At 45.9% G+C, this 15,132-nt stretch overlaps 1 protein-coding gene across 8 annotated transcripts in view; it reads left to right on the forward strand.

Moving 5' to 3' along the window:
- LOC132391523 (ankyrin-1-like) overlaps positions 1-15,132 on the forward strand; it is a 449,124-nt gene that overhangs the window by 352,903 nt on the left and 81,089 nt on the right. For all 8 annotated transcript variants that reach the window (XM_059964825.1, XM_059964840.1, XM_059964849.1 and 5 more), the window contains 6 exons: positions 1,939-2,163; positions 4,404-4,558; positions 10,161-10,372; positions 12,516-12,720; positions 13,357-13,453; positions 14,414-14,642. In XM_059964825.1, the coding sequence (XP_059820808.1) occupies positions 1,939-2,163; positions 4,404-4,558; positions 10,161-10,372; positions 12,516-12,720; positions 13,357-13,453; positions 14,414-14,642 (1,123 nt within the window). The remainder of the gene's footprint in view (positions 1-1,938; positions 2,164-4,403; positions 4,559-10,160; positions 10,373-12,515; positions 12,721-13,356; positions 13,454-14,413; positions 14,643-15,132) is intronic.

The following is a 15,132-nucleotide window of genomic DNA, read 5'->3' on the forward strand; positions in this document are numbered from 1 at the left end:
TTAAACAACAGTGTGATTTTCACTGAAGCATCCTGGCTTTGAAATATTCCTTTTGTTTTTTGTTGTGTGAGGGAAGAACCGTACTCCAAACGAAGCTTCTCACTGTCACCACAGAGTAAGTAAAATTCTCAGGAGGGCTGGTGCAGGGCAAGAGGGGTTCAAGAGGCTCCGGATGCAGGATAAGCTGCGCGCGGGGATCTTCCGTCTGGCTGAACACATTGCAGGACTGCACGATGGAGGCGGGTTCCTCAGCAATCATTTGAGTCTACGCACACCCCCCCAAAAAAAAATGGTGGAGTTTATCGTCATATGCACAATTGCCTGTGTGAAAAACTTACTCTCAGCAAGACCACAAGCAAATCGTATCAGAGACACAACATCTGCATAACTTACCCAAAAATAACATCATTAGAAGAAAAAAAACAGATGTTACAACTGTGTAGAATGAGGTGAACATATTAAGAGGATCAGAAAGCTACAAACATTGGTTTATTATGGTTACATCTACTGAGGAAAAGCTGAAGTCAAGGTCAAGTTTATCATATACATGTCTACATCAGAACCAGGTTTAATATCACTGGCAAAGGTCATGAAATTTGTTGTTATGTGGCATTAACTGTGAATTACAGTAAGTACATATATTAAAACATTTAAATTAAATAAGTAATGCAAAAACAAAAATCAAAAAAGGTGGTGAGGTAGTATTCATGGGTCCAATGTCCATTCAGAAATGGGATATGGTAGAGGGGAAGAAGCTGTTCCTGAATCTTTGAGTGTGTGCCTTCAGGCTCCTGTACCTCCTTCCTGATGGTACCAATGAGAAGAGGGCATGTCCTGGGTGATGGGGGTCCTTAATGATGGATGTTGACTTTTTGAGACACCGCTCCTTGAAGATGTCCTGGGTACTGGGATACACGTGTGTACAGGTGCAAGGGGAACCTTACTGACAGTAGTGTCACGGACACGTGGCATCATATAGACAGAATTCGCAATAAAAACACAAATTATACACACTTTTACAAGAAAGAACACAATTAGAACAAAAAAAATCAATTTTGGTGCAAAGTGATCATACTCTTGCTGAACTTTAGTACTAAGGGTGGTGCTGGATAGTTCAACAAAGTCACACAGCATACTAGAGGAACTAACCAGGTCATGCAGCATCTATAGAGGAAAACAACTTGCAAGAAAATCTTTGTTTTCCATGCCATCCAGTCAGAGCGTTACAAAATTAAAGAAATCAAGGTTATCCAAGGGAAAATCAATAATGAAATGTAGAATAGAGTGCAGTGCAAGCTCTAAGGTGTAAGGTGTCATGATGAGGTAGATGTGCGATTCAAAGTCCATCCTATCATACAAGAGATCCATTATTAGTCTTATAACCGCAATCTATCAGCAGTTAATACCGGAGTATCAAATCAGGCCCAAAAAGTTTGCTCTGTGTTCAATGGTTCCATTCATATCAGGGAATGTCTATACATCCTGAGATTCTTACTCACTGAAGACATCGAAGAAGAAAAAACACTCAAAGAATGAATGATAGGAAAAATGTTAGAACCTCAGAACACCTCTCCCAACTCCCATGCACAAGCAGCAGCCCCTACTTATTCCAGCAAAAGGCATTTGCCTCCCCATCACCCACCACACAAACAATAGCAAGGTCCCCAAGCTGACCATGAATCCATCAAAACCACTGTTCACCCACAAGTTCGTCATCCAGTGGCGCCCTCGCTCACTAACAAGGGGGAGAGAGTTATCACGCCCGAAAGAGCGAGAGGAGAGACTAACAGCTCGTTGTTTCAATGTTACAGTCTGCAGCGTCTCTTTTATTTTGGGTTCGAATAATCGGCATTAAATTGCCAATGAAGATCATTCACGTCTTGGGAGATGAACCGCTGGACGTTGCTCTGTGTACTGATGCAGGGTCTCTCTTGGCAGATTTTTGGTGAGCTTCATGGTGGACGCCCGGGGAGGCTCCATGAGGGGCAGCCGACACAACGGGATGCGCGTCATAATACCGCCGCAGACTTGCAATGCCCCCACGCGCATAACCTGCCGGCTGGTGAGGTCGCAGAAGCTGGTGAGCCCGCCGCCACTGGTGGAAGGAGAAGGGCTGGGAAGCAGGGTGATGGCGCTGGGGCCAGCTGGCACCCGCTTCCAGGGGTGAGTGCGTGGCTGTCAGGTGGGCTGCTCTGCCGAGCCGGAGCTGCTGGTCAGGGGAGAGAGGGTAGAGGCTGACCTAGTCATTGATTCATACAGCACAGAAGTAGGTCCTTCAGCCTAACGTCATGATAATCAACATTCCCATCAAAGCTAGTCCCAAACATAGAAACGTAGAAATCCTACAGCGCAATACAGGCCCTTCGGCCCACAAAGTTGTGCCGAACACACGTCCCTACCTTAGAAATTACTATGCTTACCCATACTAAGCTCCATGTACCTATCTAAAAGTCTCTTAAAAGACCCTATCGTATCCACCTCCACCACTGTTGCCGGCAGCCCATTCCACACACTCACCACTCTCTGAGTAAAAAACTTAGCCCTGACATCTCCTCTGTACCTACTCCCCAGCACCTTAGACCTGTGTCCTTTTGTGGCAACCATTTCAGCCCTGGGAAAAAGCCTCTGACTGTCTACACGATCAATGCCTCTCATCATCTTATACACCTCCTTCAGGTCAACCCTCATCCTCCGTCGCTCCAAGGAGAAAAGGCTGAGTTTGCTCAACCTATTAAGGCATGCCCCACCCCAATCCAGGCAACATCCTTGTGAATCTCCTCGGCACCCTTTCTATGGCTTCCACATTCTTCCTGTAGTGAGGTGACCAGAACTGAGCACAGTACTCCAAGTGGGGTCTGACCAGGGTCCTATACAGCTGTAGTTCAGAGTCTAAACCCCTTCTTATCCATGTATTTGTCCAAATTACACAGTGTTATTGCACCTGCCTCTTCTTCTGGCATATTATCGTTCGTACACACCACGTTCTAAGTGAAAAAGTTGCTGCTCAGGTTCCTTTTAAGTTTTTCACTGCTCACCTCAAGCCTCTACCCTCTAGTTTTACTTCTGCTTCCCTGGGGAAAAGACTTGTGTGTTAACCCTTTTCATGCCCCTCATGGTCATGGAGCACCACAGAACAGAAACAGGCCTTTTGGTCCATCCATGCTGGCCTGGTCTGCCTAGGCCCATCTACCTGCACCTGGACCACAGCCCTCCATATCCATTTCATCCATGTACCAATTCAAACTGGACCCACATCTACCACCTCTGCTGGTAGTTCACTCCACGCTCGCACCACCCTCTGATTTTCTACACCTTTATAAGGTCACTTCTCAATCTCCCACGTTCCAAGAAATAAAATCATTGTCTGCTTAAGTTCTCTCTATAACTTGTCCTGGGTAGGATGGAGATACATCTCTACCAAAGGAGGTGTAAGGCACTCCTTCCCTCCGCTAGCCTGCAGGTCACCCTTGGGCAAGGGGTAGCACCTGCTTAACACCCCCACACTGAGGATCAGAGTCACGTGAAGCCATGGGAGCAGGTGGCGGATGGTCATACGAGCAGCTGGTGCACATCACAAGTCCTGGTTATGGGATCACTAATGTCGGGAAGACAATCTCTGAAGAGTATTGATAATGGCTGTGGTCACCCATCTTGTAGTCATTGCCCAGAAGGCAATGGCAAGCAACTGCTGCAAAAAAATTTCCAAGGACAATCATAGTCATGAAAAGACCTCAACCACCCACATCATATGACATGTCACATAATGAATGAATGATAACTTGTCCTCTCCCAGAACTCGAGGATGCTGAGATGCCCTCGAGTCCTGGAAGTGTCCTTGTAAGTCTTCTCTGCACTCTTTCCGGTTTAACGATGTCCTCCTTATAAAAGGGTGGCCTAAACGGTGCACGATGCTCCGGTTGCAGTCTCCCCAACGTGTTAGTTGTTGTCTATTCCTCCCTTTCTCCTCCATGCTTGCTTTTGCCACTCTCTGTTACATCCACTGTCCATTACCATCACTTTACAAAATGGTGAGGGTCGGCCAAGTCGGCGAGTCCGCTGGGGAAGTTAAAACCCGATGTCTGCGAGCCCAAGTCTGAGTCCGCGGAAGGCTGGAGGTCTGGGGGGACTCTACCTGTCCTGGGGCATGAGAACTGCAAATGTGCATGAATAGAAAGGGGCTCATTTCCCTGTGTTGCCTGTTGTGGTCTGTGTCACTCTGCCAAGCACTGAAGGCACGCTACGCTGGCACTGAAACGCAAGATAAAACATCCGGGTGATGTACTGCACACCCTCAGGTGTGTTGGTTGTTAACACAGACGATGCATTTCACCGTGTGTTTTGATGTACACCTGATAAATAAAACAAAATGTTGGATTTTGAATATCCCTTCTGTCCTCATCCAGCCCAGTCATTGTGGAAATCCCACATTTTGCCTCAGTGGAACACACGGACCGGGAGCTGGTGGTCCTGCGGAGTGAGAACGGGTCAACGTGGAAGGACCACCTGAACTACTGTGAATCGGAACAACTGGAGCAGCTGCTGAGTGGAATGGATGAAGGTGCGGGCATGTTGGGGTGTGGACGGAGGGAGGGGCTGTGAAACGTAAGAACTGGCAGCACGTTAGCATAACACTTCACAGGAGAAGCGACCCAGGTTTAATTCCCGCTGCTGTCTGTACAGAGTTTGTACGTTCTCCCTGAGATCGCGTGGGTTTCCTCTGGGTGCCCACATTCCAAAGACATTCAGGTTGGGGTTATTAAGTCCCACTCTTCCTGCATGCCCACAACTCACTAACCCTCACCCATCCATCTGTGCAATGTGGGAGGAAACCAGAGCACTGGGAGGAAACCCACACAGTTGCAGGGGGAAGGTACAAACTCCTTGCAGGTAACAGTGGAAATTAATGGTAACATTACTGGTAACATCATCCAGTACATTTCGAGTCAGTGTGAATTACCTTTGACACCATGAAAAGATTTATCTTAAGTGGGTGCCAAGAAGAATTATTTTCAGTTTTGTGTGATCTAGGTAATTCTGGCAGGGTGTAGTGTTTAACGCAGCACTTTACACCACCAGCAATCACCAATTAGTGTTCAATTCCTGTCACTGTCACTGTCAATGTAGAAAGGGAGAGTTTCTACATTTTCCCCAAAACCATATGGGTTTCCTCTGGGTTTTCCAGTTTCTCCCATATTCCGAAGACATACGGGTTGGGGTTAATAAGTTGTGGGCATCATGCAGAAAATGCAGAAGGAACTCAGCAGGCCTGGCAGCATCTATGAAAAAAAGGTACAGTCAATGTCCTGCCAAAGGTTTTCGGCCTGAAATGTCGACTTTTTTTCCATGGATGCTGCCTGGCCTGCTGAGTTCCTCCAGCATTTTCTGCGTGTGTTGCTCAGATTTCCAGCATCTGCAGATTTTCTCTTGTTTAAGCTGTGGGCATGATATGCTGGCACTGGAAGCACTGCGAGCTGGTTTCTTACATCTTCAGGGCGCGTTGGCCATTGACTCAAGCAACGCATTGCATTGTACGTTTCAAAGTACATGTGACCAATCAATATTTACCTTTTTCAAAAGGCCAACAACATTGTTGTGAAATGTTTGGAGTCTAATACTGGAGAGGATTATAGTTTTCCAGGTGTTAGTAAGCCACACATGGAATACTGGGCACAGTCTAGGTCCTTTGATTTAAATCGGGTTCTCACAGAGTTGTAGGGGTCTAGAAGAGATCCAGCAGGCTCATACCTGGGATAAGACAGTTGTCCTATCAGGAGTGGCTGGGTAGTTCGGACTTGCATTTCTTGACATGTAGAGGAATGAGTCAAGACCCTTTGCAAACATACCACATACATAACATATAGCCAGATAACAATTTCAGCATGGAAACAGGCCATCTTGGCCCTTCTAGTCCGTGCCGAACGCTTACTATCACATCCTAAAGGTCACACACAAAATGCTGAATAAACAGTCGATATTTCAGGTCGAGACCCTTCTTCAGGACTGAAAAGGAAGGAGGAAGACGATAGAATTAGAAATGTGGAAGGAGGGGAAGGAGGCAATCTGGAAGGTGAGAGGTGAAGCCAAGTGGGTGGGAAAGGGAAAGGGCTGGAGGAGAAGGAATCTGATAGGAGAGGAGAGTGGACCAGAGGAGAAAGGGAAGGAGGAGGGGACCAGGGGAAAGTGATAGGCAGGTGAGAAGAGATAAAAGACCATAGTGGGGAATAGAAGAAGAGGAGAGGAGTAGGGAAGTTTTTTTAACCGTAAGGAGAAATTGATATTCATGCCATCAAGCTGGAGGCTGCCTAGGAGGACTATAAGGTGTTACTCCTCTACCCTGAGGGTGGCCACATCTTGACACAAGGAGGCCATGGACCAACATATCTGAATGGGAATGGGAATTGGAATTAAAATGTTTGGTCACTAGAAAGTTCCTCTTTCGACAGATGGAGTGGAGAACTTCCTAAAGGTGTTTGACAGAGTGTCATTGAGATGTTTTCACTGGCAGGAGAGTCAACTAACAATGGGACATAGCTACAAAATAAGTGGCTAGTTATTTGAAACTGACGTACTTATTCAGTTTTGTTTAACTTATTACTCATTATGTCATAGGTGTTTAGGGCAGCAATGCAGGTCCTCCATCTCAAAATCAACTTTGGTCTTGATGTTGGTGATGTTCAGGGCTTCCCTCATCATGCCAGTAGCTCACTCTTGGTTTTCACTACTGTCAGCCATGCAAATCCCATTTGGAGACTCAGGAATACCGTCACACTCAGATGTAGGAGTGTACTCCATTGCTGTTTCCCTAACAGTTTTGTTTGACCAGTCAGGATTGGTGGCCCTGAGCTGAACCCTCAAACCTGGAGCACCAGCAGCCCACTCTTAGTCTGGCCTCTACCCTTTGACCTGTTTGGCATGGGTGACCCTACCAAGAGCCAAAGCAGCATAGCTCTCTGGGTCTTTGAGGCATACAAGCCTCCAAACTACAACAAGGTTGTGGTCCTCCTGGATGATTTTAAGCTGAGGAGTGTAGACATTTCGTCACTCAGAGGTTAGTGAATCTCTGGATTTTCCTGCCCCGGACACTGGTGGAGGCCAGGTCATTAGATATATTCAATACTGAGAAAGATAAATATTTTAGAGTTTCTGGAATTGAAAGATCAGCTTTATTTGTCACATGTTCATTGAAACATCAAAACATGCAGTGAAATTAATTGTTTGCATCAAATCAAATTTAGCGAGGCTTGCGCTGGGGGCAGCCAGCAAGTATTGCCACACTTCTGGCAGCAACACGGGATGCCCATAACTCTCTAACCCTAACAGGTCCATCTTTGGAGGTTAGGAGGAAACCAGAGCATCCAGAGGAAATCCACATGGTAACAGGGAGAATCCCTGTGATTGGGTGGAACTGGTGTAATAGAGAAGTAGAAGCCAGCATAGATCAGCCATGATGTTAGCATTCATTTTGAAAGCACTAGAATATAAAAGCTAGGATGTAATGTTGAGGCTTTATAAGGCACTGGTGAGGACTCACCTGGAGTATTGTGAGCAGTTTTGGGCCCCTTATCTAAGAAAGGATAAGCCAACATTGGAGAGGGTTCAGAGAAGGTTCACGGAAATGATTCCAGGATTGAAAGGCTTGTCGTCTGAGGAGCATTTCATGGCTCTGGGCCTCTACTCACTGGAATTCAGAAGAATAAATCATTGAGAATTATCAAATGATGAGAGGCCTTGACAGAGTGGACGTGGAGAGGATGTTTCCTATGGTGGGGGGGTTGGAGGACTAAGACCAGAGAACGCAGCCTCGGAATAATGTCCTTTTAGAACAAAGATGAGAAGAAATTTCTTTAGCCAGAGAATGGCAAATCTGTGGAATTCATTGCCACAAGCATTGCGGAGGCCAAGTCAGAGGAATATTGGGAATATTTAAGTCAGAGGTTGATGGATTCTTGATTGGTTGGGCCAGGAAGGGATACAGGGTGAAAGCACGAGTTTGGGGCTGAGAAGGAAATGGGATCAGCCAATGATGAAATTGTGGAGCAGGAAAATGGCCTAATTCTGCTCCTATATCTAATGATCACATGGAAAGGAGGAGCAGGCTTAAGGGATACGGAGATTTACTCCTGCCCCGGTTTCTGATTTCCTTATGTAGCTCCTAACTCTTCCAAAAGACTGAGTAGAAAGATTATGAACAAAGAGGCCAATGATCCTGTTAAGTCCATGTTTTGTCTTTATCAATCATTATTCTTACACACTGTCCATTGTTATGGATTAATTCTGACTAGCATGTTGTTCAGCAAATTGCCTTTTCAGCCATTGCCTCTTATTAATTACTCATCCCTTGGGGAAATGTTTTGTTACCATTGTGTAATCTGCAAGACTTCAACCAGAAGTCTTCAACTCTTCAATCTTCAAGAGTTCAACCAGACTGTTGGGGGATCTCTCCTGAGCCAGACAAGATGAAGATACTGTGTCTTCTTCCCTTGGAAGAGATTAAGGAAATAAATAAGGTTTTACCATAGTCCAGAATATTAATGGATCCCTTGTTAATATTGGCTTGTTATATTAGCACAGTACAGCACAGTTGTCCATAATTGTAAGCTAAACTAATCCCTTCTCCCTGCACGTGATCTGTGCTCCTCCAATTCATGTGCCTGTTCTAAACCTTGGTATTATATCTACTTCCATCACCTTCTCAGGCATCTCATTCCAGGCACCTACCACTCTTTGTGGAAAAAAACCCACCTTGCCTTGTAAATTTCATTTAAATGTTTCCCCCTCTCACCTTAACCCTGCTCTGTCTAGTATTCTGCAGCCCATGGAAAGTTGCTGATGATCACTGACGCCACCATGTAACAATGCCCCAGGGCTCATGCCACCAGGTTCAAGAACAGTTGCAAACCCCTCAACCATCAGGCTCTTGAACTAAAGGTGGTAACTACACTCAGTTGCCCCATCGCTGAGATGTTCCCACAGCCAGCAATCTCATTATATAATGAGATATATAATAATATCTCATTATCCCATGTTCTCATTATTTTATTGCTATTTATTTATATTTTGCATTTGCACAGTTTGTTGTCTTCTGCAGTCTGGTTGATCTTTCATTGATCCTGTTATAGTTACTATTCTATAGATTTGCTGAGTAAGCCTGCAGGAAATCAATCTCAGAGTTGTGTATGTAATTTGATAATATTTAATATTTGCCATTTCTGCAACAGCAAAAAGACTCTGATTCCCATAATTTTATAAACTTATGTCAGGTTTCCAATCCCCCAACCCTGTCAGCCTCTGATGCTGCAGAGAAAACAATCCAAGTAAATACATCATCATCATCATCATCATCGTATGCCGCATCCTATGACATCATCATTATGTGCCATGTTGTATGATGTGGGCGATCATGGTCGTTGACCATGATTGTTCTTGGCAAATTTTTGTACAGAAGTGATTTGCCATTGCCTTCTTCTGGGCAGTGTCGTCACAAGACAGGTAACCCCAGCCATTATCAATACTCTTCAGAGATTGTCTGCCTGGCGTCAGTGGTCGCATAACCAGGACTTGTGATATGCACCAGCTGCTCATACAACCATCCACCACCTGCTCCCATGATTTTCCATGATGCTGATGTAGGGTGTCTAGGCAGGTGCTACACCTTGCCCAAGGGTGACCTGCAAGTTAACGGAGGGAAGGGACTTCCTTTAGCAGTGACAAATCTCCACCCCGCCACCCTCAGGTAATATACCCACTTGTTACAGCTGACAATCTTTAATCCAAAGCATGCGAGATTCTACAGATGCTGGAAATCCAGAGTAACACACACACACAAAATGCTGGGGGGAGTCAGCAGATCAGGCAACAACAATGGAAAGGAATAAACAGTTGATATTTCATCCCAAGACCATTCATCAGGTCCTGCTTATTCCTTTTCATAGATAATCTTTAATCTGGGCAATGTTCTAGTGAAATACTTCTGCACGCTCTCTAAATCCTCTACGTCCTTCCTATAGTTTGAGAGCTGAAAATCATGAACCAAATTAAAATTCTGAAACAGTCATACCTAGAGTCGAACTTTGGATTATCTGTCTGTAAGTGAAATTACCTCCGGGTGTACGTAAGTGCTGTCAGTTGCCCCGTTCTCATCCAGCCTTGTGTCCACACAGACCTGGACTCCCCGGAAGAGCTGGAGCGGAAACGGGTTTGCCGCATCGTCTCCATGGACTTCCCACTCTACTTTGCGATTGTTTCCCGGATCAGGCAGGACACCGAGTGGATCGGGCCCGAAGGTGGAGTGGTGTGCAGCACGCTCGTACCCAAGGTGCAGACCACGTTCCCCCCATCTGCGGTGATCAAGAGAGTCCGCCTGGGCCTTCAGGTTAGCATGTACCTTTGTGTAGAGATATTCTTAATGGTGGATGGCCGGTGCAGGTAATGTGTTGGGCAGCTTCGACTACCATCTCAGTGCCTTCGTGTCCACCACAGTGCAGTTTCCGTACTATGCAGTGATGTAGAATGTTAGGATACTCTCTCCTAGTGTCACCTTAAGTACATACAATCAATTTTTGTATATAAGCTATATTGTATATTTTTATGCTTATTGTGTTTTTTTGTGCTGCATTAGATCCAGAGTAACAGCTATTTTGTTCTTTACAGTATCCTGTCTGGCACCAACAAACATTCCACAGTCAAAGTCACTTAGATCATATTTTTCCCCCATTCTGATGTTTGGTCTGAACAACTGAACCTCTTGACCATGCCTGCATGCTTTTGTGCATTGAGTTGCTGCCACGCGATTGGCTGATTAGATACTTGCATTAACGAGCAGGTGTACAGGTGTACCTGATAAGAGTGAATTCCCCTGTTCTGCAGTCTGGCCCTCTGAGTTCCTCAGGCAGCTTACTTATTGCTCTAAGTTGACTATTTGGACATTTAGTTCCCGTGAAAGTATCCTCTTCACAGATGTTTAAAAGGCCTGGTGTCTTGCCTATCTGGACCTCACCTTAAACTGTGAATCACAGCTGGCTACTGGTGAAGCACATCTGAGCTGAGCTCGTGACTTTCCAGTATCGGCACATCTGTACGACTGGAACTCTGGAACTCGCGCTCACTCTGCTCAGCTGGTTCACTCCAACTGTAAAGCGAAGCATAGCACACCTGATCCAGTGCTGCAGGAAACTCCTGCAGCTGTTAGGCAAGGATGAGAGGAAATATAACCAACACTCTGATGCAAAGTTCTGCCCCAAAAAGTCGACAATACCCTTCTCTCTCAGATACTGATGTACCCACTGAATTCCTCCTGCAGAATTTATATTACAGTGAGACAAACACATTTTTCTATATCAGGCCAGCCATTGTTGAGCCTCACCCTCGCTGGCTGTCCTCAAGCACCTTTTAGACATCTAAATACAGGAGGGAGGCTAATCGGCTGGTTGTGTTGCAACATCAACCTTGGCCATTGAAGGAGCGTGGCAGGACAGCACGGTAGCGTAATGGTTAGCACAACGCTTTACAGTGCCAATGACCCTGGGTTCAATTCCCATCACTGTCTGTAAGGAGTTTGTACATTCTTCCCTGTGACTGTGAGAGTTTCCTCTGGGTGCTCTGGTTTCCAAAAACATATGGGTTAAGGTTAGGAAGGTTAAGGCTATATTGGCACCAGAAGCATGGCAAAATGAGTGGGCTGCGCCCAGAACTTCTGGGACTGTATTGGTCATTGACATAATAACTTCTCACTGTATGTTTCAATGTTTAGATGTAAGTGGGACAAATAAAGCTAATCTCTTTGAAATGTTGGGAGAACACACACCAATCCTCACTGAGGGGTCAGCGGTAGAAAGGGTGAACAGCTTCGTGCTCCTGGGTGCAAAACTTTCCCAGGATCTACCCTGGGTCCAGCGCATCGACGCAATCATGAGGAAGGCCCGCTAGTGACTCTACTTCATTTGGAGTTTGAAGGGATTTGGTATCTTCTAGCAAGACTCTATCAAATTTGTACAGATGTGCGGTGGAGAACATTCTAACTGGATACATCACCACCTGGTGGGAGACCCTAGTGTGCAGGATTGAAAAAGGCTCAGCCAGATCCACCAAAGGCATAGCTTCCCCACCATCAAGAACATCCCCAAAAGATGCTGCTTCGACAAGGCGTCTGTCATTAAAGACCCTCACCATCCGGGACTTGGTGTTTTTTCACTACTAGCATTGGGGAGGAGGTACAGGAGCCTGAATGTTTTCGAACAGCTTCTTCCCTTTGCCATCAGATCTCTGAACAGTCTATGGTCACTCGCTCACCTTTCCTCTTTTGCACTGTTTATTTACTCTTCCTTGCTTACAGTAACTTTTATACCTTGCACTGTGCTGCTGCCACAGTTACGATCTTGTGACATATGCTGTGATAATAAACCTGTTTCTGCATTTCTCTTGCTTCCTGAGTCATAGAGCTGAACGGGCACCCAGCACAGATGCCTTTATAACTTGTGTCCGTATTGCTGATGACTGATTGCCGTGTCTTACTCTAGGCTCAGCCGATTCCCGACGAGCTGGTGACAAAGCTGGTGGGCAACCAGGCAACGTTCAGCCCAATTGTCACGGTGGAGCCCCGGAGAAGGAAATTCCACATCCCAATCGGTCTTCGGATCCCATTGCCGCCCTCGTGGAGGAACAACCGGCAGAATACCTGTGAAGGAGACGAGACCAGCCTCCGGTTGCTATGCAGCGTTATAGGTCAGCCAGTTTAATTGCTCTTCCCATTGCACTGACTACACTTGGCTCAATATGGGTGGTATTTTGCAACTGACATGAACCAAGCAACCCCCTTCAGTGAAACGATCGTGGGATAAACTGCCCTCCCCATTCTGAGTTCAAAGTGTTTGTAAACTTGTTTCCTTCCAACTTCACAAGTTATTAGGATTGTGAAAAAGGCGTGTGGCGTGCGCTAGGGAATGGGAACAGCTGACTTTACTGGCCGCGACTCTTCATCGATCGTGATAAAGGGTCTCAGCCTGAAAGGCGGGCTGTCCATTTCCCTCCTTAGGTGACCACTGAGTTGCTCCACCGTTTTGTGTGGGCTGAATGCAAGCTGAACTCGTTTCCTCATCCTTTCCCCCTTCATGCTGCTTCCTGTTCCGGTCACCGTCCACCGGACCATCAGAGGGTCAGTCACAAGCGTCTGATGGCTTGTATTGAATGCTTTTCATCGGTAAGACGTTCTGAAAACTTTCCTCGCCAGTGTGGTAGAAACAGAGCTGACTGAGCAGTTTGTTGCAGAGACAGGGAAGAGTTTTATCACTCCACTGCTTTATTTGTAAGGTGATGTATGACTTTCATTGGCCTGTGTCTTGTGTTTTCTTTCCCCTGCAGGTGGAACGGGGACTGCTCAATGGGAAGACATCACGGGAACCACCAAACTTATCCATGCAAACGACTGTGCAAATTTCACCACCAATGTGTCAGCAAGGTGAGCAATCCCACCAGACCAGGGTCTTCTCACTCAGACCTCTTGCTTTATAACCCTTGATTCCTGGTCAAACACATACACAGGGCTTCCTGCATCAGCAAACAGGTTCGAGATGGATAATATTGGACTGTTGACCAGTCGGTCCGCTCCCACCTTGTCTGTTCAGCGTTTCTTGCTCCAATTTTGTTCCGAAGTGAACAATAGGACCGTTCACAATGTGCGTGCTCCATGCTATCTGCATTTGTGATTGGGTCTTGCCCTTGAAATCTGTGTCGTATTTCTCCAGATCTGGCTGCCTGGATTACACTCAGAATTGCTTCAGCTCTTTTGATGTTAAGTGGTAGTTGCATGAAGTACAGTGACGTCATAGTTGAGTTACTAGTTTACTAATCAGGAAGTTTGGTTTAGTGATCCAGAAAGTTGTTAATTTTGGACAGAAACAGCTAATACAAGGGAGCATAACTTTAAGGTGATTGGAGGGAAGTATAGGGCAAATGTCTGAGGTAAGTCCTTTACACAGAGAGTGGTAAGTCCTGCCTAGGACAGTGGCAGATATATTAATTGCATTTAAGAAGTTCTTAGTCATATAGATGATAGCAAAATGGAGGGTTATGTGGGAGGAAAGGTTAGGTTGATCTTAAAGTAGGTTCAAAGTTTGGCACAACATCATGAGCCAAAGGTATATGGTGCTGTAATGTTCAATGTTCTATGTTCTGCAAAGAGCCAGTCTCGATAATGGTAGATAGCCTCTGATTATGCTTGGGAGAGGAAACCTGGTGTCCTTACACAATTGACCCATAGATGGCTCCAGGCCTCCAACTGAGAGACTGTCAACATTCACTGAAGCTAACGAACCCTTCATCCCAGTGCCAAAGGGAGCTGAACAATAGGTTCTGCCATACCCATGACACCCACATCTCTTTTCTGAGTAAACAGAAGCGTGTTTCCGTCCTCCTGCAGGTTTTGGCTGGCGGACTGTCCTCGGACTGCAGAGGCAGTGAACTTTGCCACCCAAATCTACAATGAGTTGATGGCTGTGCCCTACATGGCCAAGTTTGTGGTGTTTGCCAAGATGCACGATGGGAGAGATGGCCGCCTGCGATGTTACTGCATGAGCGATGACAAGGTGGACAAGACCCTAGAGCAACACGAGAACTTCACTGAAGTGGCAAGGAGCAGGGACATTGAGGTATGATGGGAACACTTCCCGAACCTTCTTGGGTTGCCTGGTATCCTAATGCTGTGCTCAGTTCATTTCACTTCACTCATTTCGCCTTCATTCACCTCAACTCTGAACAACTACAACCCGGGGTCCACGGTCACCGTGCTTAATGATATTGGTCCATGACATGAAAAAAGTTGGGAATTCTTGATCTACAAGGAGTGTTGCCACAAGAAAGCAGCATCCATCATCAAGGACGCCCACCATCCAGTCCATGCTCTCATCTCACTGTCATCAAGACAGAGATACGGGAGTCTCAGGTCCCACACTACCAGGTTCAGAAACTGTTATTACCCTTCAGCCAGCTCAATAACTTCACTCACCTCAACACTGAACTGATATCACAATCTATGAACTCACTTTCAAGGACTCTACAACACATGTTCTCAGTATTATTCATTTATTATTTTATATGAACAAGTTGCCACCTTTTGCACATTCGTTGTTTGTCAATCTT

This window comes from Hypanus sabinus, chromosome 1 (assembly GCF_030144855.1).
Source record: "Hypanus sabinus isolate sHypSab1 chromosome 1, sHypSab1.hap1, whole genome shotgun sequence".
In the NCBI taxonomy this organism is placed as follows: Eukaryota; Metazoa; Chordata; class Chondrichthyes; order Myliobatiformes; family Dasyatidae; genus Hypanus; species Hypanus sabinus.